The 26421-nt window shown below is 42.5% G+C and overlaps 1 protein-coding gene across 1 annotated transcript in view; it reads left to right on the plus strand.

Annotated features, from left to right (window-relative positions):
• The window catches only part of ZFYVE26 (zinc finger FYVE-type containing 26), a gene marked incomplete in the record, with an annotated part of 91668 nt that overhangs the window by 50010 nt on the left and 15237 nt on the right, over window positions 1-26421 (plus strand). The window contains 12 exon segments of the mRNA XM_027775860.1: window positions 1778-1900; window positions 2290-2466; window positions 4531-4777; window positions 5766-5864; window positions 11978-12141; window positions 13155-13291; window positions 16549-16580; window positions 17199-17335; window positions 19097-19317; window positions 23961-24108; window positions 24362-24571; window positions 26305-26421. Coding sequence (XP_027631661.1) covers window positions 1778-1900; window positions 2290-2466; window positions 4531-4777; window positions 5766-5864; window positions 11978-12141; window positions 13155-13291; window positions 16549-16580; window positions 17199-17335; window positions 19097-19317; window positions 23961-24108; window positions 24362-24571; window positions 26305-26421 — 1812 coding nt within the window.

Raw genomic sequence — 26421 nt, forward strand, 5'->3', positions numbered from 1 at the left:
GTGGGCGGCCAGGGGGAAGTGTACAGCGCCTTAACTCCCACGCCACCCGCTGGTCCCAGAAGCTTGTATTCTCACTCTCCTCTCTCTCTCTCTCTGGTCAAATTAAATAATAATAATAATAATAAATTAAACAAATAGTTCTTTTGAGAAAAACAAAAAAGCTTAAACCTTCCCCTGAAGTGGCTCTAATTTTGTGGAGGAGTTGAAGTAGAATAATCCTTAGGTGATAGCAACATAATTTGTCAGTGACAGAGGAAGCCTAGATCCTGGGAACTCAGGTAGGGCAGCTAACATAGCCTGAGAAACAGAGAAGCATGCTGAGGAAGGCAGCCCAAGCAGAGCTATTACTGGAGGCATTACAGATACCACTGGGCTGAATGGACTATGTGGACAAAACCTTGGGAATTCCAGTCTCTGAAACTTTAATCTAGAGGTCACAAATTAGGGATGGGGAAGTAGCGAGAGGAGACATGGGTATAATCTAAACCCCAGCATGTTTTTTTGTCCCGTACAGTACTGGATTACAGAATTTTTGTTTTGTCCTATGGACTTCATGGCCAAAACTTTTTTTTTTTTTTTAAAGAGAGATTTTTGCAATAGGACACATGTGCTCACTGGAGAGCAGAGAGAAACAGAAAGACAGAAAGCAAGACATCACCACCACCATCCATCCTTTCTCCTTCATTCTCCTCTCAGGATTTTGCGCACACATGCACATAAGCCCAGTATGAGTTTTTGCTATAGGGCACGTGCACTTGCCAGACAGACAGAGACAGACAGAGAGACAGAAAGTGAGAAATCACCCCCCAGGGGGGATGGCCACGCCGCAATCCCTTCTCTCGTGATCTTGGGCACACACGCACACGCGCCCGGCATGAGTTTAAGCCACTGGGTCTGGGACGAGAACCGCGGTCGACTACGTGGGAGTCCAGCGACATAGCCATTACGCTAACTGCTGGTCCCAAGCCCGGTATGAGTTTTTAAGCCTCCTGGTCTGGGACTCAAAGGGCAGTTGTACTATGTGGGAATATAGTGACATAACCATTATGCCATCTGCTGGTCCCCGTGGCTAAAACTTTAAAATAGAAAAAAAATCCTAATTTAAAAAATTTTTAATGTTTGAAAATCTGACAACATTGAGCTTGCACATTTGTATGGCAACAATCAGAGCAGAGTGGGTGCTATCTGCTTTGAAGTCTTCTCAGTCTTCTCCACTTCCTTGGTACCTCCCCAGTACTGACTTGTGTCATTCACCACTTGTCACCTGCTCTCCTTTGTTAGAGCTAAGAGGGAAGTGATATTAACAGTAAGCCTGCGTCAGTCATTGGCATACCTTACCTTGCCACTCTAGTCCTTTGGCTGATGACCTTAATTCCATAGTGAAGTTCCCATGAGCATTTTCTAAATGTTTCTGGGACTTAGCAGTATCAAATCTGCTGAGAAAAATTAGCCCAAAGTTACATGGGTGACAGGGCCTAATTTTTTATTTTTAATAGGTTTTTGCTATAGGGCACACATGCTCGCCAGACAGAGAGAGACAGAGAGACAGAAAGCAAGAAATCACCCCCCAGGGGGGATGGCCACACCGCAATCCCTTCTCCTCCATTCTCCTCTCGGGATCTTGGACACACACACCTGGTGTGAGTTTAAGCCACCGGGTCTGGGCCGTGAACCGCTGTTGACTACATGGGAGTCCAGCAACATAGCCATTACGCTAACTGCTGGTCCCAACAGGGCCTAATTTAAGGGGATTGAAATCATGTGTGTTTTCCTCCAGGAGTACGGACTGTGTGAGGAGTGGGGCTGCCTGTACCCCATCCCAAGAGGACATTTAATCAGCTTACATCAAAAGCACCTTCTCCACCTTCTAGAAAGAAGAGATCATGAAAAGGCTCTGCAAGTAAGGCTCTGGTTCTTCCTATTTTTCTTTTGAAGAGGAACAAGACGGTTAGTCAAATCACATGGATTTTTTTCACACTGAAACCCACGCTAAATATTTACTATCTTAGCTTTGTGCCTTTGGGTCCTCTAGGAGCTGGTTATAGTCATCTTGAGTATAAGCTCTACATTAGGTCCAGGAGAAGGCAGCTAGGTCTCAGATTCTGCTAAACTCAGGTCCTCTCAAAGCCATTTATAAAGCTATGGGAGTAGTGGGGGGGGGGGGGAAATGAGTATACAAAAGAATTAGTCTAAATTAAATAAACCTAAACATTGCTTTCTCTAACAAAGCTAGGGTAGCCTCAGAGTGCTTCTCCAGGCCTCATCTTCCTCCTCTGCCTTCTGCAACAGCTCCTGCAAAGAATTTCTGACCCCACCATGTGCCTTGAAGTCACAGAGCAGTCCCTTGATCAGCACCCAAGCTTGGCCACTTCTCACTTCTTGGCCAACTACCTCACTACCCACTTCTATGGGGAACTGACTGCTGCCCGACACCGTGAAATCCAGGCTCTGTACATGGGATCCAAGGTAAGGGGGAGGAGGGTATTGGGAAAGTATGCCCGCGGGAAGCTCCCATTTCAGAACGTGACCTTTCAGTTGGCTCCTGCCAGGCCTCTGCCATCCTTGGCTTGTACTATATGGAATGTTTATTCAGGCAGCCCACCACATCCTGGCTGAGTCCACTGGTACTTGCCATTCTATTACTTTCTTGCTTCCAAAGTGAATGCTGCCTGGTCTCCTTAAACTGCCTTTGGGCTTTCCATGATGTCTGCTGTATCAGTGCTTCTCAATTCTGACCACATATTAGAATTACTACCAGAACTCACCTCCACCCCCTATCAGTGAAAACTGATTTTAGGATAGGGACTGTATGTCTTCCAAAGGGATTCTTTTCTTTGTTTTTTAATTAAACTTTATTGATTTATTTTAATTTGACTAGAAAGGAACAGAGAAAGAGAGAGAAAGTGAGAAAGCAAGCCATTAGGTCCAGGACTATTGTTTGATAGACTAGTCTGTACTGATGAAAGAGGTTTGTTAGAGTAATTAGATAAAATAATAAGTTCTTTCCTTTTATGTGTAACCTAGGAAACACAAAAAATTATGAGTTAGAAAAAAGAATTCACTGGGGCTGGCAGGTGGTATAGTGGTTGAAGGCACTGGACTCCCACGTGGCTAATTGCAGTTCAAGTTCCAGACCTGGCGGCTTGCTTTCTCACTTTGTCTCTCAATCTGTCCCTTTCTGGTAAAATTTAATTAATTAATTTAATTAATTAATTTAATTTAATTTAAGTAAAATAATTCTTTAGAAAGAAAAAGAAAAAACAATTCAGTGAAGGAGTAGGTGGGGAGAGATGGGATCCTCTGATACTCTTCTAATTATTCTGACTGGCGGTTGTGTATGCTTTCTACAAATAGAACAGGTGCTCAGAGAACCATGAATATAACCCCTGGCTCAGTTGCTAAGAGTCAAACTATATAAAATCTTCCTCAAAAAGATATGCCTCTTTTTCCTTTTGGATGCACTGTATTCTACATGGAGGAACCCTTGAAAATTGGCAGTGAGCAGAGCCAGTGAACGTACTAGGGCCAGCAAACCTACAAAGTGGTCAAGAAAGTCTTGATTTATTTTTCTACGTTTTTTTTTTTTTTCTTTCTTTCTTTTAAAATTTTTTGGAGAGGTTTTTGCTATAGGGCACGTGTGCTTGCCAGAAAGACAGAGAGAGACAGAGAGACAGCGAGAAATCACCCCCCGGGGGGGTGGGGCGGTGGCCACACCGCAATCCCTTCTCCTCCATTCTCCTCTTGGGATCTTGAGCATACACGCACACATGCCCAGCGTGAGTTTAAGCCACCGGGTCCAGGGCTTGAACCATGGTCAACTACATGGGAGTCCAGCAGCATAGCCATTATGCTAACTGCTGGTCCCAATTTTTCTACATTTTTCTATGCAAAAATGTATCATGACTTTCTCAGTGGCCCAATATATCAAGCCTAATGATCACAATCTCTGAAAGAGTTCAGATTCATCATTTACCTGTAGGACAGTTTACCTTAGGACATTTACCTGCAGGACACAGGAGGCGTTAGACATAGCAGCCCACTGACATCACTTTGTGTTGCTTATTATAAACAAAGTCTCAGGTAGAGCAGTGGCACTAAGGGTCAGAGAGAGCTCGGCCATGTCTAGAGGGCCTGGGAGGGGTCAGCATCCTGCTTTGGTTTGTCAGGTTTTACCAGAACACAAGCACATCCATTCACTTACATATTTGTCTATCAACTGTGTTTGTGCTACATTCACAGAATTGAAAAGTTACAACAGAGATCTTATAGAGCATAAAGCCTAAAATATTTGCTATCTGACCCTTTAGAGAAAAAGTTTACTGACCCCCTCATCTGGAGTACTTCCCAACCTGGAGGACTTAGATAAGAGTTCAGCCCTGCTTCCTGAAAGATGACTGGCCAGTTTCAATAGTTGCCTATGGCCTTTGGTCTCTGGCACATTCTCCCTTTCCCCTTCCTAGGGAGAATTTTAAGATTCTTCTGAAATTTGTCTGCTGTTTTCTTTACTCTGTGAATCTACCCAACAAACAGATTCTGCTGACCCTGCCTGAGCCACACCGGGCTAGCTATTCCCACTTGTCCTCCAACCCCCTGCTCATGCTGGAGCAACTGCTTATGAACATGAAAGTGGATTGGGCCACCGTGGCTGTGCAGACACTGCACCAGCTGCTGGCCGGGCAGGAGACGGGCTTCACCATGGATGAAGTTGACTCGCTGCTTTCCAGATATGCAGGGAAAGCCCTGGACTTCCCTTACCCTCTGAGGGAGAAACGATCAGGTAACTGCCAGCATCCTAGATGGGAGTCTGCATGGAAGAAAAAAGACCATGCCGCTTTCCTTCTTCTAATCTTCTTTTTTATTGTTTCGGGTTGATCAAGAGTGAAAAAAATACACTGCAAGAGAAAGAGCTATATAAGAGATCTTGGTCTTGGAAGAAGCATCAGGCTAACCAGAATGAAAGGGTGGTAGACAGCCACTGCATGCATTATACAGGAAGTCTGGGAAATGAAGTACACTGGAAATTGCCTCTATGTGGCCTTGATGTAACGGATCTAGGGTACCATCATTTTGTATTGAAAGTAATGCTTTATTCCCAGGGTCACAGCAGATATCACTTGTATGTGACCTGACTCAGCTTCTTCTAGAATAAGAAAGTGAAATACATGGATCGACGTTCCTAGCTAATTCTTTTTGCTTATCCTTTACCTGGCAGGGGCACCATTTAAATATCTTCCACTTCCCTCTGGGCATTTTTAGATTTATTTTGTAAAATCCTAGTGTCTCATTATCTCATGTACCTAAATACGGTTTTTTTTTTTTTTTTGGAGAGATTTTCACTGTAGGGCGCATGCGCTCGCCAGACAGAGAGAGACAGAGAGACAGAAAGCGAGAAATCACCCCCCAGGGGGGATGGTCACGCCGCAATCCCTTCTCCTCCATTCTCCTCTCGGGATCTTGGGCACGCATGCACACACGCCCGGCGTGAGTTTTAAGCCACCGGGTCCGGGACGCGAACCGTGGTCGACTACGTGGGAGTCCAGCGACATAGCCATTACGCTAACTGCTGGTTCCCCAATACAGTTTATTTTTTAAGGAGGTTAGGAAACACTCATGATCTTGGGTTAGAAGTACCCCTGTCATTCTCTGAGCACTTAGTAGAACCATGGAATGACAGCAAAGCCAACAGAGCTTTGAACTAAATGCCTTGTGCACTGAGTGAAGGCACTTAAAAGATGATATTTTGTCCACATTTTCCCTCCCTACAGATTCTGTGATTCACCTCCAGGAAATTGTCCATCAGGCTTCAGACTCCGAGACCCTATCTAGATCACCATCAGTGGAGTTCTCTCCTATTGCTCCTCCTGGTAAGGGCCACTTCTGAGAGTACCCATTTTCTATTTAATTTTTTGTTTGTTTTAGAGCTTTTTGCTATAGGGTGCGTGTGCTCAACAGAGAGACAGAAAGTGAGAGATCACCCACCACCCCCAACCCCCCCTCAGGGAGGATGGCCACACCACAATCCCTTCTCTTCTATTCTCCCCTCAGGATTTTGGGCAAGCGCACACACACACACACACACACACACACACACCCCTGTTGTGAATTTCAAGCCGCTGGATCTGTGAGATTCAAACCGCAGTCGGCCATGTGGGAGTCCAGTGATTTAACTATTATGCCATCTGCTGGTCCTTTCTGTTTAATCTTACCTCCATTCTGACTACCTGATTTTTGGTCCTTTTTTCATTTCCAGTATGACATTATTATTTTTCTGTATTCACCCTAGCTTTATTTACTACAAAAGATTTAATGTACAGACAAGTCTCATTATTCATGATAGTATGTTTGTAAAGTTTCTGCAAACACTGATTTAGCAAATCCAAACTATTGCTCCTAGGGGAACTATGTCCATATATAGATAGATAGGTAAGTAGATTGATTATAGTCTTAAATTATGAAAATAACTTATACGAGTAGATTCTATTTTCTTTATTTTATAAAAGAGAAAGTATTCAGAAGTATTCAGTGACTTGTCTGAGTCCACTTCACTAATGAGTACCATCTAACCCCATCCAACTGGCCCCAGAACTGGAGCTTCTTACACTGCCTGCCCTGCCCCTCCTGTCTCTATCCTCTGGTTATCACTGCATAAGAGCTGGAAGAACCTCAGCCAAGAACCTGAGTGTTAAGTGGCTCAATTTTCATCACTCTGCACAAATTCACAAATAACCATGAAAACATCAGGAGTATTGATTCTGAGATTACAAATAAATTTTAGTGAATGGGCAAATACACAAATATGGAATCTGCTAATAATGAGGACTGACTATAGTTAGTTTGCTTATCCATTCTTTTTTTTGGAGAGGTTTTCGCTATAGGGCATATGTGCTTGCCAGAAAGACAGAGAAAGACAGAGAGATAGAAAGCGAGAAATCACCCCCCAGGGGAGATGGCCATGCCGCAATCCCTTCTCCACTCCTCTTGGGATCTTGGGCACGCACGCACGTGTGCCCGGCGTGAGTTTAAGCCGCCGGGTCCAGGACTTGAACCGCTGTCGACTACATGGGAGTCCAGTGACATAGCCATTACACTAACTGCTGGTCCCAGTGCTCTTATTCATTCTTTCATCCACACTGGACACAGAATCCTTGAAGGCCTCAGCCATATCTTGGTTACTCTCTTCGCCACCCCTCCTCTCTCCATACTAAGGTCACCAGTACAGTGGATCACACTCAGGGGAAGCTCGACAGGTGTTTGTTTTACCAAATGATCAGAGGAGCAGGATTGGGGGTCTCTTGTTCTGGTGCTGCTAAGAGTCAGTGTTTTTTTGTTTCTCTTTTTGTGACCAGTCAGTATTGCTCTGCTGGGTGACAAGAAATCTCCTTAGATACGATAAAGCAATTCCTGGCCATATTTTGAGAATTAGCCATGCCTCACAATACAGCAGACCTGAGAGGAGGGCTCAGACTGGCAAGTATATGAGCAGCTTCATCCATTTGTTTAAGGTAGCCTGAACAGCTTTGGCATTTATATATACACAGATATGCATACATGAACACATATGAACACATACACCTGGAGATGCATATACAGGGATCTTCAAAAAGCTCATGAAAATGTTTATTATGAGAAAACTATGCATGGGTGTTTAAATTCTTTTGCACCAAAATAAACTTATACTTTAATTATATTTTTCACAATTTTTTTTCAACATTATATATATATATTTATTTGTGCATGTATATATATTTATATATATTTTCAAACATGTATATATAAATATTTTAGGGCGCTACTTTTGGAAAAGTAGCAATACATGAAAGAGACTAATATAATAAAATCTCATATGCCCAGCTACAATAATTATGATCTCATGACCATTCTTATTTAAACTATACCCCATCCTTCTATTGGATCATTTTGAAACAAATATAAGCTATCATATAATTTCATTTATAAATATATATTTCACTGTAAATCTCTAAAAAGTCAGGCCTTCTATTGAATAAAAACAATGTCATACTTAAAAACGAATTAATAACAATTTCTTATTATAACCAAATATCCAATATTATTCAGATTTCCCCAGACACTTCCTAAAATTTTTTTAGAAACTACCTTTTTTTTTTTTAAGAGGTTTTTGCCATAGGGTATGTGTGCATGCCAAAGAGAGAGACAGAGACAGTGAGAGGGAAAGTGAGAAATTACCCCCTGGGGAGATGACCGTGCTGCAGTCTCTTCCCCTTCATTCTCCTCCTGGGATCTTGGGCATGTACATACATGCACCTGGAGTATTTTTCAAGCCACTAGGTTTGGGATTCAAACTATGGTCGGCCATGTGGGAATCCAGCAATGTAACCACTACGGCATCTACTGGCCTCTAGAGATCAGCTCTTTTTGTTTAGAGAAATTTTTGCTATAGTGAACATGTGCTCACCAGCGAGAGAAAGAAAGAAAGTGAGAAATCACCCCATGGGGGGGATGGCCATGCTGCATTCCCTTCACTTCCATTCTCCTCTCGGGATATTGGCGTGCACGCACACGCACCTGGCATAAGTTTTTTGTTTGATTGATTTTTTTGGAGAGGTTTTTGCTATAGGGCGCATGTGCTCACCAGACAGACAGAGACAGAGACAGAAAGTGAGAAATCACCTCCCAGAGGGACGGTCACACTGCAGTCCCTTCTCCTCCATTCTCCTCTCGGGATCTTGGGCACGCATGCACACGTGCCCAGCGTGAGTTTTCAGCCGCCGGGTCCTGGACTCAAACCGTAGTCGACTACATGGGAGTCCAGTGACATAGCCATTATGCTAACTGCTGGTTCCCCTGGCATGAGTTTTAAGCTGCTGGGTTCAGGACTTGAACCGTGGTCGACTACATGGGAGTAACCATTACACCATCTGCTGATCCTGAGACCAGCTCTTTTTTTTTTTTTTTTTACATTTTTTTCTTTATTTACATTCATTCACTGTACATCATTATAGCATACAAAATGAGATTTTTTCCATTGAGAATACACTGTATATTGGCTCAATCAAGCACATCAACATATGTGTTATTGTCAACAAATCATTTTCCATTTCTTGTTTTCTGTATATTTTGCCTTTTTCCCCATTCTTGATTCCCTATCTCACCCTCTGCCATCTCCCACCCTCCTCCCACACTGTGTCTGGTATCTATTGGTGCTTTCTATGCCTCCCCCATTTTATTGTTTCACTAAATATCTTAATAAATCTAAATATTTTCAACAGCAAGCACAGCTGATATGTACATATCCATGAACACAAGACTGACTTTAGGCATAAACCTCAGTGAATAGAATGAACATACTATAAAGTAGCACCTAACTAGGGCTATATAGCTTAACTGTAGTCTATATATGTTTTTTTACCCCATGTCTAGCCCTCTGCCCTATTCCACTCTCTTATTACACTATCTCTGCTGTCTACAGTTGTCTTCAATCCCTTTTCCCCCAACATTTCGTTGGTCACACAATATCATAAGTAATCTAACTACTTTCAATAGCAAGATCAGCCGATGGTTTCAAGAAAAGCAGTTTTGAACTGGTAAGGATATTTCTTTGAAACTTAAAGCCTAGAAACAGGTTAGTATTCTGTTCAAATAGTCGGAACATGAATCTATTGATAGCTGAAGACAGGACAAAAGTCCTTAAAACCAGACAACAAAGCTTAGAAGAAAAGCAGCAATATTTTAGTCAAGTCGTAGAATACTGTTTCATCAGTTCAGTCTCATGTACTTAATCTTTCTTCTGTATCTGTTGAGGTTCGATGTTCCAGATTGAAATCTGGGATGTAATACTCAACTCCAGCTTTTGGCCCTACAATTAAGTTGCCCATTTTCTTAGTTTCTGAACTCTTATTTCTGTGTGTCTGCATTTAATTTTACTGACATAGCACTCCCTTAAGAACTTCTTGGAGATCCGGTCTGGTGCTGGTAAATTCTTTCAGGTTTTGTTTATCTGGGAAAGTTCGTGTCTTTTCTTCCCAAATGAACGATAACCTTGCTGGGTACAGAATTCTCGGTTGAAATTGCTTTTCCCTTAATACTTTGAATACATTTTCCCATTCTCTCCTCGCTCTCATTGTTTCCGATGAGAGGTCTGCCGTTAGTCTGATGGGATACCCTTTGTAGGTAACTTGCCTTTTTTCTCTTGCCAGTCTTAGTATCTTGTCTTTGTCTGTGGTTTTGGTCAATCTGGCTATAATGTGTCTTGGAGAAGATCTTCTTGGGTTGATTCTATTTGGGGTCCTCTGTATTTCTTGGGACTGAATCTTTGAGTGCCTCTCCAGGTTTGGAAAATTTTCTTGTAAGATTTCATGGAATAGATTATCAATGCCCTTATGAGTCTCTTCACCTTCTGGGATGCCTATTATCCGGATGTTTGGACGTTTGATGGTATCTAGTACTTCTCGCATATTATTCTCAAATTTTTGGGCCATTTTCTCAGTCTTCGCGGTGGATTTTTCTAGGCCAACCATTTTCTCTTCTACATTAGAGATTCTATTTTCTGTATGATCTAGTCTGCTTTTAATACTTTCAAGGGAGATTTTGACTTCTTGTATTATAGCCTTCATCTCTAACAGTTCCATCTGATTCTTTTGTAAAGTGTGAAATTCCTCTTTTAGATCTAGCATGAATTTCCTCACCTCCTGGAACTCTTCAACTCCTTTCTCCTTCCTCTTCAGCAGTTCCTTGTCTCTCTTCTCTTCCATCTCTGTTAGCTTTGCCATTATGAATGTTCTGAATTCTTTATCAGACATTTCCATGATTTCCATTGAACTGTGTGTGGATAAAGAGGAGCTATCCTTTTCCCTTGTGGGAGAGGTATTTTCCTGCTTCCCCATATTTCTTGTGGTCTTGCAGCGATTTCTAGTCATCTGGTGGGTGGTCGGTTTCTTCCCAAACACGCGAGTTTTGGATGCTGGAGGCCCAGTTATCAGTGGACATCTTCCTTTCTCCCCAAATGGCTAGATCTCAGGAGCCATGGAGCTGGCTGTCTCTTGAAGAAGGGCTCCTGAGACCAGCTCTTAAATGCAGCAGTTAAGTGTTGTACATAGGGAGCTGGATCCCACATGGTTAGCTGCATTTCAAATTCCAGCCCCAGTGGCTTAAAAACTTGAAGGCCAGTATGCATATGCACCCCAAATCCTGATGAGATGGAGAAATGGAGGAAAAAGGAATGTGTGACCATGCCCTATTGAAGGAGTCTTATCTTTCTCTCTCCCTCTGGCAAACATATGTACCTTCTGACAATAAAATATTTTTTTAAGAATTATTTAATTTTGTTTATCATTATTTTCTTTTTAATTTGCTACAGGGCACATGAGCTCACCAGAGAGATAGAGAGGGAGGAAAAGTGAGAAAGCAATTCGCCAGCTCTCAGGCTCAAACAGAGGTCGGCCACGTGGGAGTCCACCAAGCCACTTGCTGACCCTGAAAATGTTTTTTTAATGTTTACAGTTGGCTTTTCTAAAATCAAGATCTAAATAATATCCTCACACAGCATTTTGGCTTAAATGGTCTTAAATCTCTTTTAATCAAGAGGTTCCATGTCCCCCCCCCCTTTTTTTTTAATTCCTTTCTGTATTTTATTTGTGGAAGAAACTAAATCATTTTTCCCAGAGTTTTCCACATGCTGGATTTTGCTGACTGCCTTCCTAAGGTGATCTGGTTCTCTGTCCCCTGAATTTTCAATACACTGGTAGTTAGATCTAGAAGCATGACATGTTACAGGCTTTAACATTTTGGTAAGTCTATTTGAGAGGTGGTGAAATACATTTCTATCAGGAGGCACATAATGTCCAGTTGTCTCTCTTTTGTGGTAGAAGCAACCATTGTTGATCATTAACTGGATCTGTTATTTCAGTAAGGGTTTGTCAAATGGAAAAATTCGGTCATGCCCTCCTTATTGATTAGCTGGAATATTGATTTTACTCTGACCTCTGACTCTGGCTCCCAGGTGTCTCCGTTGTACATTCCCCCAATTTGAGGGAGAAGAGCGTCCCACAGAGTCAACACCCACTGGAATTTGTGCCCCCAGCAACACCCCCTGCCAGGCACCAGTGGGTACCAGATGAAACAGAGAGCATCTGCATGGTCTGCCGCAGGGAGCACTTCACCATGGTAAGTAGCATCGGTTTCCAGTCTCACTGCAGGGAAAGTAACGGCAAACTCAAGTTCTTGATCCTGACTTTATAGTCACCTCCTGTCCCCAAGAAGATACTGGTACATTGAGAAGAACCATCAAACCTGAGACTTTGGGTTTCTCTTTGACTTGACCAGAATGTATTTTCTTTATGTGGACAGGGAGTAGAATTTAGCCTGAAATTCTAAAATCTTTGCTATTCTTAATGAGATCAAAAAGAGTCAGGAAGAGTCAGCCAAGGCCAGGCCAATCTTATCTCTAACTCTCATGTCTCACGCTAAGACAGGTGACCTGGTAGTGATTGTATGCACTGGCTTAGGAGACAGAGGACCCAGTTCTACTGGCTCTGCCCCGAATTTTTCCATTTGACAAACCCTTACTGAAATAACAGATCCAGCAATGTGACTGTAAACTTTTTCAGTCTCATACATTGGGGGGGTGATACGTTATCCTGCTAATGTAGCTGTTAGGACTAAATACAGTAAGATGTTACCATACTTAACACAGTACCTGACTGGCATGTTTAGTTCAGTGCCGATGGAAGTGATGGGGATCTAAGTTCCCTGTTCTGTTTCTTCCTCATCGATAAAAGAAGTATATTTCATTTATTATAATAAAATGAGGCAGTGCTCATAAAAGCATGTTAAGAAAGGACCCCATCATCATCATTAATATTGTATAGAACTGTGGTCTTCATTGGCTGACAAAGTCACTTCCTCCCTGCTGTTCATTGCTCTCTCTGTCCACATTGTCCCCACAGACTAGTAGAACTTACCACAAAACCAACCATGACTAGGTCCTTTGCCCTTCAGCTAAGAAATATCTTAACATGTCAGCTTTTTAAGGGCAAGGAGTGGTGTGTACTGTTAAGAAGGTCCCAAGGACCTGGTGTTCTTAAGCCATAGATGGCTAATACCATGCGTAAGTGAAATAATGATCATCTCACCTTCTCTTCCTCCCTCTTCTTTCTCTTCCTGATGGCATTCCTCAGTTTAACAGGCGTCATCACTGTCGCCGCTGTGGCCGGCTAGTGTGCAGTTCCTGCTCCACCAAGAAAATGGTGGTGGAAGGCTGCAGAGAGAACCCCGCTCGTGTGTGTGACCAGTGCTATAGTTACTACAACAAAGAGTGAGTGCCCTACAGTGGGACTGTGACTGTTGTCATCCTCCCCCAGGTCCAACAAGTCTCAGTACGGAGAGAGTTTGAATTGGGAACACTTGCAAAAATGTCTACTGTAGCATTCATAGTGAAATGCTGTTCACTCTGCAGTGAAATGTTTATCGACTGACCTTGGTCAGAGAATCTACTGAGAGAGGAAGCAGGGGTGAGAGGAAGTGGTGTTCAAGGTTCTTACTTGGTGTTCTCTGTGAAATCAGGAAGGCTGGTTCTTCAGCTCTTCCCCAGACTGAGGGCACTAAGCTTAACTTGGCAACTCACCTGTCTTCAGTCACTCTTGCCTCAGTGGTCTCAGCTGAACTCAAAGGAACATGTTCACACCTGTTGGGTGTTTGGGCATTGCTTGCGTCAGCACTAATCTGCCAGTTATCCTGGCTTATTACTCGCAATTAGAGGAGCCCCCACGCTTTCTTACACATAGCTCACCTGGGGACAGATTTCAGAGACTGCTCATTTTTCTGGCAAGACAGATCAAGACCGTGTTTGCTAGCTCAGAATTGTTCATTTTTTCTCCACTACTTTTTTTTTTTAATTTATTTACATTCATTCACTGTACATCATTATAGCATACAAAATGAGATTTTTCCATTCACAGTACACTGTATATTGGCTCAGTCAAGCACATCAACATATGTGTTATTGTCAACACATAATTTTCCATTTCTTGTTTTCTGTATATTTTGCCTTTTTTCCCATCCTTGATTCCCTATCTCACCCTCTGCCATCTCCCACCCTCCTCCCACACTGTGTCTGGTATCTATTGTTGCTTTCTCTGCCTCCCCCATATTATTGTTTCAGTAAATATCTTAATAAATCTAAATATTTTCAATAGCAAGCACAGCTGAAATATACATATCCAAGAATATAAGTCTGACTTTAGGCATAAACCTCAGTGAATAGAATGAACATACTATAAAGTGGCACCTACCTAGGGCTATATAGCTTACTGCAGTCATCAGATAGGTATTTTTAATGCCTTTTTTTTTTCTTCTGAAAATTTTTTTTATTAATTTACATTCATTCCCTGAGCATCATCACAACATACAAAATGTGGTTTCCCATCTAGAATAAACTGGATAGTGGCTTAATCATGCATGTTATCATCCATAATATTCCATTTCTACTTTCATATATATATGGTTTTTACCCCATGTCTGACCCTCTTTTCCCCACTACTTCTAACAGCAAAGGAATGTAAAACTAAGACTCGTAGGATATCTGGGAATATGAGCCAAAGCAACTATCCAAAAACAAAATTACTTTGAACTCCCAATGTTTTACTTATAGGCTGAAATAGATTTTGCGTTCTGCTCAATAGCATTTTCTTTTGTTTTACAATGAACATTTTTTACCAATGATTATTTACCATGATGATTGTTGATCTTGTAGGAAGGAGGACATACCATTCTTACTCTATGCTGTGTCCTTGATATTCTACTGCCTCCCTCAGGGTATGGACAAGAATTACCCATATTCCATACTGCTGAGATTTGAAGTGAGCAGTAATATTGATGGTGACTCTTTTTTTTTTTTTTTTTTTTTTTGAGAGGTTTTTGCTACAAGGAGCATACGCTTGCCAGGAAGACAGAGAGACAGAAAGTGAGAAACTCCGGGGATGGCCACGCCCCAATCCATTCTCCTCCATTCTTCTCTCAGGATCTTGGGCACACATGCACACTTGCCTGGCATGAGTTTAAGCCACTGGGTCCAGGACTCAAACTGTGGTCAACTACATGGAAGTTCAGTGACATAGCCATTACGCCAACTGCTGGTCCCAATGGTGACGCTCTGATTCAACAACCACAAGGCAATAATCACATTGCCCTCAAAGAGCCTCCATTTTAATGGGCAAAACACCAACAAACTAACTAGAAGCCCATTGGATAAGTAAGTGGTAGAGGCCCACACAACTTCACCAGGATGGTCAGAAGGTTTGCCTAGAGGTTGGCACCTTGTCTGAGCCCTAGAGGATGAGGAGGTGGTAGGAAAGGAAGCCAAAAAAGTATGGGGATGTAACTCCCTGAAGCAGGAGTAACCACTGCAAAGGTGGGAGTAGGAAAGCCATGTATCATTTGAGGAGTTGTAAATAGGTCAGCGATGGGCTAATGTCTTGACCACTGTTGTCCTTAGTTTTGGCAGCCAAGCCAGGAAGACTTAGGCTTGGGGCTTACTCTCTGGTGTCATGAGCTAGGGATGACCATGCAGGTGGATAGTCTTGACCTGTGACTTGAATCATTGAGATTGGTACTTGGTGGCATCAGTTGAGGCTGACCAGGGACCGTGGCAGAAGAACATTTTTATGGCTTTAACACTTATCATGGATGTCAAGAGATGGCTTCAGGACGTAGTTAGGCCAAGTCATAAAGGGTTTTGTCAGCAAGTGTGGGTTATTTGTACCCTGATTTTTTTTATTTTTTAATTTTTTTTTTACTATAGGGTACATGCACTTACCAGAGAGAGACAATGAGAAAGTGGGGATGGAAGGTGATGTGGTAGTTAAGGTGCGGGACTCCCACATGGCCAACCACGGTTTAAGTCTCTGACCTGTTGGCTTGCTTTCTCACTTTCTCTCTCTCTCTCTCTCTGGTTAAATTAAAGAATAATAATGATAATACAAAATAAATAAATAACTTTTTTAATTTAAAAGAATTCAAGAAAACACCTACTCTGATGGATGGCCATGCCACAGTCCCTACTCCTCCATTTTTTCCTTTTGAGATTTGGAGTGCATATGCACCCAGCATTTTTCAAGTCATTAGGTCTAGGACTTGAACCATGCAGTTATCCACATGAAATCTGACTGCTTTAACCACCATACCAGCGGCTGGTCTACCCTGAGAAATTTGTAAGCAGGAATATAATGCGACCAGATTTGCCTTTTTGAAAGTTTATTGTAGCTGCAGAGTAAAGAATAGGTTGACAGAACCAAGGAGACCAATTGGAAAGCTATCACACGCCCTAGCAATAAATGACAAGGTCCTTCACTGAGGCAGGGATGAAGAGAGGTGGGCACATTTAAGAGGCACTTAGGAGATGGAATGGACAGGATATGGTGAGAGAGTGACTGTGATGGCGAAGGAAAGAAAAGCATGATGGATGATGCCCTGATATCTCACTTGAATAACAGAACAAATGCCAACCTGTACACGAAGCTCAAAATAAAGAGGAACAAAAGTGACTCAGGCTTTTTACTTTTTCTCTGTTCCCAGTGTACCAGAGGAGAATCAAGGACAATCTGAAGGTAGGGCTGAATCACATTCTCTGTGACTGCTTCGGTGCTTAGGTTGACTCTATCTTCAGCATATCAGCTGCAGCTGATACCTTTGATAGCAACTCAACGTGTTTGCCAAAGGAACTTCTGCACCTTTTTTCGATCAGCCTGTTTCCCCTGAAGTTCACTGTGTTAACCTATCACACTCACCCATTAGTCTCCAACCTTAGGAAAGGCTAGCAATGAAAGAATTGGGTGATTAACTTGTAGTAAGTTATTTCTTTGTTAGGTGTCTGTACTATCTCCCAATGCTCCTTCCTGCCCCTAAGTAATCTCTGTTAACAGTTTGACTTGTATCTTTCATAAGCAGGTTAGTCTTCAGAGTATTCAGTGGATCAGCCATGACTTTGAAAAACATGCACTTTTGGGGGGCAGTTTCTCATGTAAAACCACAGGCTGTGTAACAGACTCATCCCAGGAGAATAAGGCTTGAGGTGACTAATAGGGCATTCTGAAGGAAAGAAAGGGACCAAGGGAAAAGAAGGGGACTCTCAGATATCAGGCAAATGTCTGTCTGCAACACACTAGCTCGCTGGGCTAGACAGCTGCCAGCAGTGACTGACGCATGAATGGCAATTCTCTTCTCAGCACTAGACAGCTCCGAGACTGAAAGCCCTCCATACTGTGCTGTGGTGAGAGTCCCTAAAGCAGATGAGGTGGAGTGGATTTTGGATCTGAAGGAAGATGAGAATGAGCTGGTACGGAGTGAATTTTACTATGAGCAGGTAATAACAATGACATGTGATGGTCATTTAAGTTTCTTTATGATGAATAGTAGTGTTAGTAGGAAGTATTTGTTTATGGTGTAGTAATATAGGAACTAAGGCAATTAAACCAGTGAAGACAGAAAATGAGATCCTGGGAAATATACAAGAGAAGATCAGGAAAGACTTCATGAAAGAGGCAGCACGTAAAATGAGCCTCAGAAGAATAGGGAGCATGTGAGAAGCAGAAATTTGAGGATTCTAGGGGGAGACAGGATAGAGGAAAGACAAAGCACAAAACTAAAACATCTGAGCAAAAGCACAGTGTCAAAACTCTCAGGGCATGAGACCAGCAGGTGGCATAATGGTTACGTCACTAAACTCCCACATAGTCAACTGCAGTTCAAGTCCTGGACCCGTCTGCTTAAAACTCATGCCAGGCACATGTGCATGCATGCCTAAAATCCCTAGAGGAGAATGGAGGAGAAGGTATTGCATGCAGCATGGCCATTTCCCCCGGGGGGGGGGTGATTTCTCCCTTTCTGTCTCTCTGTCTCTTTCTGTCTCTCCAACAAGCACACACACCCTATTGCAAAAATCGCTCTTAAAAAAAAAAATCTCAGGGCATGATTGGGGTAGTAGAAGATGTTTCATTTGGGGAACCAGCAGTTGGTATAATGGCTACATCACTAGACTCCCATGTAATCAACCACAGTTTGAGTCCTGGACCTCATTACTTAAAACTCAACACTGGGTGCGTGTGCATGCATGCCCAAGATCTTGAGAGGAGAATAGAGGAGGAGGGATTGTGGCGTGGCCATCCCCCTGAGGGTGATTTCTCGCTTTCCGTCTCTGTCTCACTCTGTCTTTCAGGCGAGTGCACACGCCCTGTAGCAAAAACCTCTTAATTTCATTTGGAGGGAATATAGAGTGTTAACAAAGAGGTAGTAAAAATAGAATTGAAAAGGACAGTTTTTATGTAGGGCCTTGAATTCTGCAATAAAGAGTATCTACAAGAGAATCCCCTTAGTCACATTTTTGCTTTCTGTGGTTTTAGTTACCTACAGTCAGCCATGGTCCAAAAATAAGTGAGTACAGTACAATAAGATATCTTGAGAGAGAGACCACATTTACATAACCTTTATTACAGTATATTGTTATAATCCTTATTATTGTTTATCTCTTACTGTGCTTAATTTGTAAATTAAACATTATTGCAACTATGCATTTATAGAAAAAAATATGGTACAGATCAGGTTCAGAACTATCCACAGTTTCAGACATCCTCTGGGAATCTCAGAACATGTCCTTCACGGATAAGGGAAGACTAGTAGGCATCAGGGTCCTATGAAAGTTCTCCAAGGATGCCTTAGGAATATTGGCGTAGCAGTACTGTGTCCTCGAAATAGAGACTCCTCCAGGTAGTTAGACAAGTGCGGTGATTTTTGTAGACCAAGCCAGCAGTAAGGAACACTTTTCATTGATGGGGTAATAGACCAGAAAAAGGAGAGAATCTGTGGACATTCCCAGGAAGTAGGTAGCAAGCAACAATCCTTTTTCAGTAAGGTGACAAACCTAGCAGCCAGAGCTTAGGCAGTGCTACTTAGAACATCCGAAATGTATTTAGTTCTACTTCTATTTTGCTGTGGAATTTTGGGCTACTTCCTTCAGTGTTTCTCAACTTTTTGAAATGGGAAAAATAATTTCTGTCATCCTGCTGCATTTAGAGAATCCTTTGGTCCCTGAACTCACTGTGTTTCTCCCTCCTTCCCCCTCGGCCAGGCTCCCAGCGCCTCCTTGTGCATAGCTATCCTGAATCTGCACCGGGACAGCACCGCCTGTGGTCACCAGCTGATTGAGCACTGCTGCAGGCTGTCCAAGGGCCTCACCAACCCAGAGGTGGATGCGGGGTTGCTCATAGACATCATGAAGCAGCTGCTCTTCAGCGCCAAGATGATGTTTGTCAAGGCTGGCCAGAGCCAGGACTTGGCTCTTTGTGACAGGTATGCAGAAATGGGCCTCTCCAGTGATTTCTATGCAGCTCCTTTTTCCTACTATGATTCTTCATTTCACCATATTCTCTGACAAGACAGGCTGAAATGCTTTGTATTTTGGTTCAATGTTGAAATTCTGTCAGCAGATCACTAGCGGTTTTCCTCACGTTATGCTGACAGCCTGTGTCCTTTTCTTTCCCAGAGTGAATCCTCAAAGCAAAGTTTTCTCTAACAATGCCCTCTCAGAAAAAAAAATAAAGACCTTGAGAGGTTAATCAGCAATGAAGATGAATTTGTGAAACTTTAGTGCCTGTGGAACTTTCTGGCTTTTAGAGAGAATATATTCTCTCTGAATTGCACAAAACTCTACCCAATCTTGATCAAATGCAGACTGTGACCTCAGGGAGTTCTCCATAATAGATCCATGAAAGCACCTTATGGAGTGATGTGTCCTTGTGTCATCGGTAGGAATCTGAGTCATAAAGCAGAAGTGTCTATGGGAAGGTATGATTAGGCCTTCCTCTGGTTCCTGCACAACCTGCTTTGATTCCATTCATTAACTTGACAATGAGAACTAATTTCCTGCTTATCCACCCAAGTGTGTGACTTATTGTGTGTTCCCAGCACTCAGTCCTAACTAGATTTGGGAGCAATGAACATAATTTTCTTTGAAGTATGAACACCTCTCAGACTATTGTCCAGAATACTTACCTACAGACTCACCAGGCATCTTAGAATGCCATGAATCCTAGCTTCACCAGTTCCTGGCTCTGTAACCTTGAACAAGTCTGTTAACCCCCTTGCACCTCAGTTTCCTCCTCTATAGAATGAGGATAATAATAATATTTATTTCATAGAGCTATTATCGGGATAAATTGAGATCATCCATATGAAGGGCTAAGAACTTAATTTGATACATATTTTAGGCTCCAAGAATGTTAGTTATTTTTATCATTTTTTATTAACAAAAACCAAACAGTTAAGATAAGCAAGTGGAGGAGGGACAGAAAGCAGAAGGAAGTAAAAAGTACTCATTTCCCACTTTTAAATTGAGGCAATAGAGTCTATATTATTTTCTAAGTTCATAAATGAAGAAATAGATATATGTTAAGTTTGCTAAGTAACCATGAAGAGAACCAAAAACCTGTCAAATTACCAGAAAGTGATGGGCAAAAAGGAAGAAAACAAACACTTCCATGTAGCAGAAGGTAGAAAAGAAAAGAGACATGAAAAGGGATGTAAGACAAAACCAAAAATATATCCAAATACATCTTGTATATCAGTAATGTAAATGAGATAAAATATACTTTTTAAAGGAAAAGATTCGAAGATTGAGGGGGACAAATTTAATACGAAGTCCTATAGTGCCTTCAAAATCTCATGTAGATGAAAGAACTCTGCTCTTCAGGTTGAGGACAGCAGTAATAAAAAAAAAAGTCCTTAGTAAATACCCTTGGGGCCAGCAGGTGGCGTTAAGGCACTGGACTCCCACATGGCCGACCGTGGTTTGAGTCCTGGACCTAGTGGCTTGCTTTCTCACTTTCCCTTTTTTCTCTCTGGTGAATTTAAAAATAACAACAATAATAATAATTAATAAAATTAAATAGATAATTCTTAGTTAAATTTTTTTTTCATTCACCCTAAAGTATTGTGGGCTTCTCTGACAGCTTACAGCATGGTTTTAAATTATGCAGTTTTGCTTCACCCATCCTGCTTCCAGATGCACCACTCACTGTAGAGAATCATTCCTGGGTATCAGTTTGCTGATGAGAGTGGATTCATCTAAGAGCTCCTGATTCAGAGTCTTTTCTTCTTTTTTAAAAAATTTTGCCAGAGGGCGTGTGTGCTTTCCAGAGAAAGACAGAAACAGAGGGAAAGTGAGAAAGCACCACCCAATGGGGCGTGGTCATGCTGTAATCCATATTCCACTTCTCCATCTTGTCAGGATTTGGGGCACACATGCACATGTGCCAGGTGTGTTTTTCAAGCCCATAGGTCCTGGAATTGAACCACACAGTCAGCCATGTGGGACCTGGTTCCTTTAACTACTAGACCACAGGGCCAGCCCTGAACAGTGTTTTCTGCTGTTTTTAACTTACACCCCCTTTTGGTAGATGAACAAAAAATTAAATATATGTTTAGGAGCAAAACTCATTTCACCTCCTCTAAATGTTTTCATTTTCCAAATGTACAAACATAAAATGGTACCAGCAGGGGCCATCAGGTGGTACGGAGGTTAAGGCTGCTGGATCCCATATGGCCAATTTTACAGTTCAAGTCTCAGACCTGGCACCTTGAAAAAAATCACTCTGGGGGCTAGCAGATGGTATAGCAGTTACATTGCTGTACTCTCACATGGCTAATCCATGGTTTGAGTCCTTGTGGCTTCAAAATCACGCTGGGCACATGTGGGTACATGCGCAAAATCCCAGGAGGAGAATGGAGGAAAAAGGATTACAGCATGGCCATCCCCCCGGGGGATGATTTCTCACTTTCCTTCTCATTGTCTCTGTCTCTGTCTTGCTCTCCCTCTGATGAACACATACACCCTAAGGTAAAAACCTCTTTAAAAAAAAAAAAAATCACTCCAGGTGTGTGTGCATGCATGACCAAAATCCCGAGAGGAGAATGGAGGAAATGGGCATCCCCTTGGGAGTGATTTCTCACTTTACCTTCCTCTCTCTGTCTCCCTCTAGTGAGCACACACACCCTACACCAAAAACATTAAAAGGAAATAGTACTAGTGCTTTTATACACTGTACTTCCCATATACCATCCCTACTGCATTAAGAATACTGATGAGGGACCCAGCAGGCGGCATGGTGGTTAAGGTGCCATACACTCCCACATGGCCAACCATGGTTCAAGGAGAATAGAGAAAGATTACAGCATGGCCATGCCCCCTGGTGGCTTGCTTTGTCACTTTCCTCTCCCTCCCTCCCTCCCTCCCTCTCTCTCACTCTCTCTCTCTCTCTGTCTCTCTGGTCAAATTAACACAAATTAATAAATAAATAAAATTAATAAATCTTTAAAAAAAGAAAAAAGAATACTGATGAGATGGGGCCAGCAGGCGGCATGGTGGTTAAGGATGCTAGACTCCCACATGGTCAATGGTTTGCATCTTAGACCTGGGCTTGCTTTCTCATTTTCTCTCTCTCTCACTCACTTACTCTGTCCTTCTCTGGTCAATTTAAAAAAAAAAAGATAAGTAAATAATAAAATAAAATAAAGTTCTTAAAAAAATAGAATACTGATAAGGGACCAGCAGATGGTGTGATGGTTATGTTGCTGGACTCCCACATAATCAACCACAGTTCGAGTCCCAGACCCAGTGGCTTAAAACTTACACTGGGCATGTGTGCATGTGTTGCCAAAGCCCTGAGAGGAGAATGGAGGAGAAGGGATTGTGATGTGGCCAGCCCCTCTGGGGATTGATTTCCTACTTTCTGTCTCTTGTCTCTTTCTTTCTCTTTGGCAAGTACACACGCCCTATAGCAAAAATCACTGTTAAAAAAAAAAAAAAAGAAAAAGAAAAGAAAGAATACTAATATGCAGAATCTCATTCCAGGGAAATTCATGGATAAGTCAGGATCCAGTTTTTTGCTGGAATTAGGAGACACAATTCAGGAGCCTTAGATGTGGGTTTGTCTCAGGCAGCACTGAACATAATGATCCAACTTATGGACTCTCTGTCTTTATAAGGTTTTTATAGTCATCAGGTATCAGAAATAAATTCACAGATAGTGGTCCTAGTAGGCTGTAGTGAAGGCCCATCCTTATCCCAGGGAGAATGTGAGTGAGTGGCCAGAAGGCCCCTACTCAGCAGCACCTCCAGAATGCTAGCAATGTGACCTTCGTAACCTCTGTACTAACTGGGAGCACAGCCATCAATACCGAGTCTGTGCTTTTTCCCAAGCAGGCAGAGTTCAAAAGGACCAAAAGGCAAATGGATAACTTGTATGCCCCCAACTGTCTCTGGAAAGGTTTTGCCTCAGAGACATGAGCGTCCCTACACTAAACATTACTATCTGGTATTTAATGAGTGTTTAAAAAGTCAACACTGGGACCAGTGTTAGCATAATGGCTATGTCGCTGAACTCACGTAGTCGGCCGTGGTTCAAGTCCCAGACCCGGTGGCTTAAACTTACATCAGGCACGTGTGCAAGTGTGCCCAAGATCCCGAGAGGAGAAGGGATTGTGATGAGGTCATCCCCCCTAGGGGGTGATTTCTCGCTTTCTGTCTCTCTGTCTCTCTCTGTCTGTCTGGCGAGCACATGTACCCTACAGCAAAAACCTCTCAAAAAAAGTCAACACTATCCTAAGCCTTTTAACTTGGATTATTGCCTTTTTCTTTTATCTTTTTTTTTTTTTTTAAGTTTTTGTTATAGAGTGCATGTACTCATCAGAGAGACAGAACAACCAACAGGATCTTAACATAGCAGTCCACCACCAGCTTCATCCAGCCCAGATCATAAGCACACATGCACCCAACACGCTCAGGGAAGTCTCCAGATGTGAATCTGGAACCTTCCCATGTGGGTCAGTCTTGCAGAGTATTGTGTTTTAGTGCTGTACCACCATCCAGCCCTATAACAACTGCTCTTAGTAAAACTCCACAGGACCTCACTGCCCTACCGTCTTCTTTCCTGTAGCTACATCAGCAAGGTAGACGTGCTGAATATTTTAGTAGCTGCTGCCTATCGCCATGTGCCGTCTCTGGACCAGATCCTACAGCCGGCTGCAGTAACCAGGCTGAGGAACCAGCTTTTGGAAGCCGAATACTACCAACTGAGTGTTGAGGTAAGGCAAAGACAAAGCTTACTTTTGCCCCACTGCTATGAATTTCCTTTGCTGAGCCTTGCACACAGGTATTGCCCTCTCCCAGTTGTCCTAACCATGGGGTAGTACCTAGGGCATGACCAGTTTGCCAATGTGGAAATACTGGCAGTGGGCTAGGGAGGTGGTTGGCAGCAAGGGAATAGAATAGGTTTTTGGGACACTCAGGCCTTCGTGTAGCTACCTCTCACTAAAAAGATTATTTTTCTTCCTCCAGGTTTCCACAAAGACTGGGCTTGATACCACGGGGGCATGGCATGCTTGGGGCATGGCCTGCCTCAAAGCTGGTAACCTCACTGCTGCACGGGAGAAGTTCAGTCGTTGCCTAAAGCCCCCCTTTGACCTCAATCAGCTGAGTCATGGCTCAGGGCTGGTACAGGATGTGGTCGATTACCTAGAGTCTACAGTGAGGCCCCTCATCTCTTTGGTAAGAAAAAAGTGGGCAGAGTGCCTAGCTCAGGGAGGGAGGCCCAGGACTACAAATAACCCAGGAAAGGATCAGTTTAAACTTAGCTAACAGTGTCAGCTCTGGCTCAGAAGCTGATGGGTTCATATTTTGTTTTTTTCTACTACATGTAGTTAGATAAGCAACTGTATGTGGTTAGGTAAGTAATATAGAATCAAACAAAAAGGAAAATACAGGAAAATATTTTTAAAAGATAAAAATCACAGGGGATCAGCAGATGACATACACTAGACTCCCACATAGAGGACCACGGGGTTCAAGTCTCAGACCTGGAAACTTAAAACTCACACCAGGCTCATGTGCATGCATGCATAGGATCCCTAGAGGAGAATGGAGGGAAAGGGACTGTGGCATGGCCATCCCCCCCGGGAGGTGATATTTCAGCTTTCTGTCTCTCTGATTCTGTCTCTCCAGCGAGCGCCTGCATCCTATTGCAAAGATCTCTCAAAAAAAAATTTTAAATCACATATAATCCCAGACTCAATACTATTAAGATTTTAGCAAATTTTCTATGTTGTTTTTGTTTTGCTTTAGGTTTTTGAGAGAGATTTTTGCTGTAGGGCGTGTGAACTCGCTGGAGAGAGAGAGAGACTGAAAGCAAGAAATCCCCCCACGGGGAATGGCCATGCCGCACTCCCATCTCCTCCATTCTCTTCTTGGGATTTTAGGCAAGCATACATGCGCACCTGGCATGAGCTTCAAGCCTCGGGTCTGGGACTCTAACTGTAGTCGGCCATGTGGGAGTCCAGCAGCATAACCATTATGCCATTTGCTGATCTCACTGTATTGTCTTTAATGACATTGGGGTTATACTGTATTATGTAGAATTTTAGGTGCAGTCAGTAGCAAACTGAACTGCAGTGCTGAAAACCACATGCCTGACTATGGGTTCCAAACTCAAAGTTGGCTTGAAAACACATATGCACGTGTACCTAAGATCCTGAGTAGCTGGATGGCCAGGGAAAGGTGATGGGGGCAAGACGAGACCCTGTTGAGTGTGCTTCTCTCTCTCTCTCTTTCATGTGTGTGCTCTCTATCATACATAAAATAAATTTTATAAAAAACTGTCAAATATATATATTGTATATGTATAAATATACATATATAAATTTTGTGTCCTGCCTCGTTTTATAACATTAAAACTTAATTATGAGCATTTTCACATGCTGTTAAATTTTGAAAGCTGTATTTTATGTATGGGGTCATCAGAAAAGTCACGACACATTTTTGCATGGAAAATACATGTCATCAATTTTCCGACAACTCAATATTTACTATACTATACTTTCATTGTTATTTTAGAGTGTACTCCTACTTATCAAAAAAAAAAAAAAAAAAAAGACTAGGGCCAGTGGGTATAGTGGGGGTTAAGGTGCTAAACTCCCACATGTCCAACTGGGATTCAAATCCTGGACCTGGTGGCTTGACATTCATACCGGGCATGTGTGCCTAAATCCTGAGAGAAGAATGAAGGATAAGGAACTGCAGCATGGCTGTCTCCCTAGAGAGTGATTTTTTCCTTTACCTCTCACTGTCTCTCTCTCTCTGGTGAGTGCACATGCCCTCTGGCAAAAACCTTTTAAAAACTTACTGTAAAATAAATACTAGCTCACCAAAAAGAAAGAAAGAATTTTTAGTGGCTGCTGGTCATTTACTGAGTTTTTGTTCTCTTGCACTCTCTCCTTTCCTGTCAGCAAGATGAGGAGTACCTTGCCACCCTGAGGGAACTCGAAGCTACCCTTCGGACCCAGAGCCTCTCTCTAGAAGTAATTCCTGAAGGAAAGATCATGAACAATATCTACTACCAGGAA

Source organism: Tupaia chinensis, unplaced genomic scaffold (genome assembly GCF_000334495.1).
Source record: "Tupaia chinensis unplaced genomic scaffold, TupChi_1.0 Scaffold000609_1, whole genome shotgun sequence".
Lineage (NCBI taxonomy): Eukaryota > Metazoa > Chordata > Mammalia > Scandentia > Tupaiidae > Tupaia > Tupaia belangeri.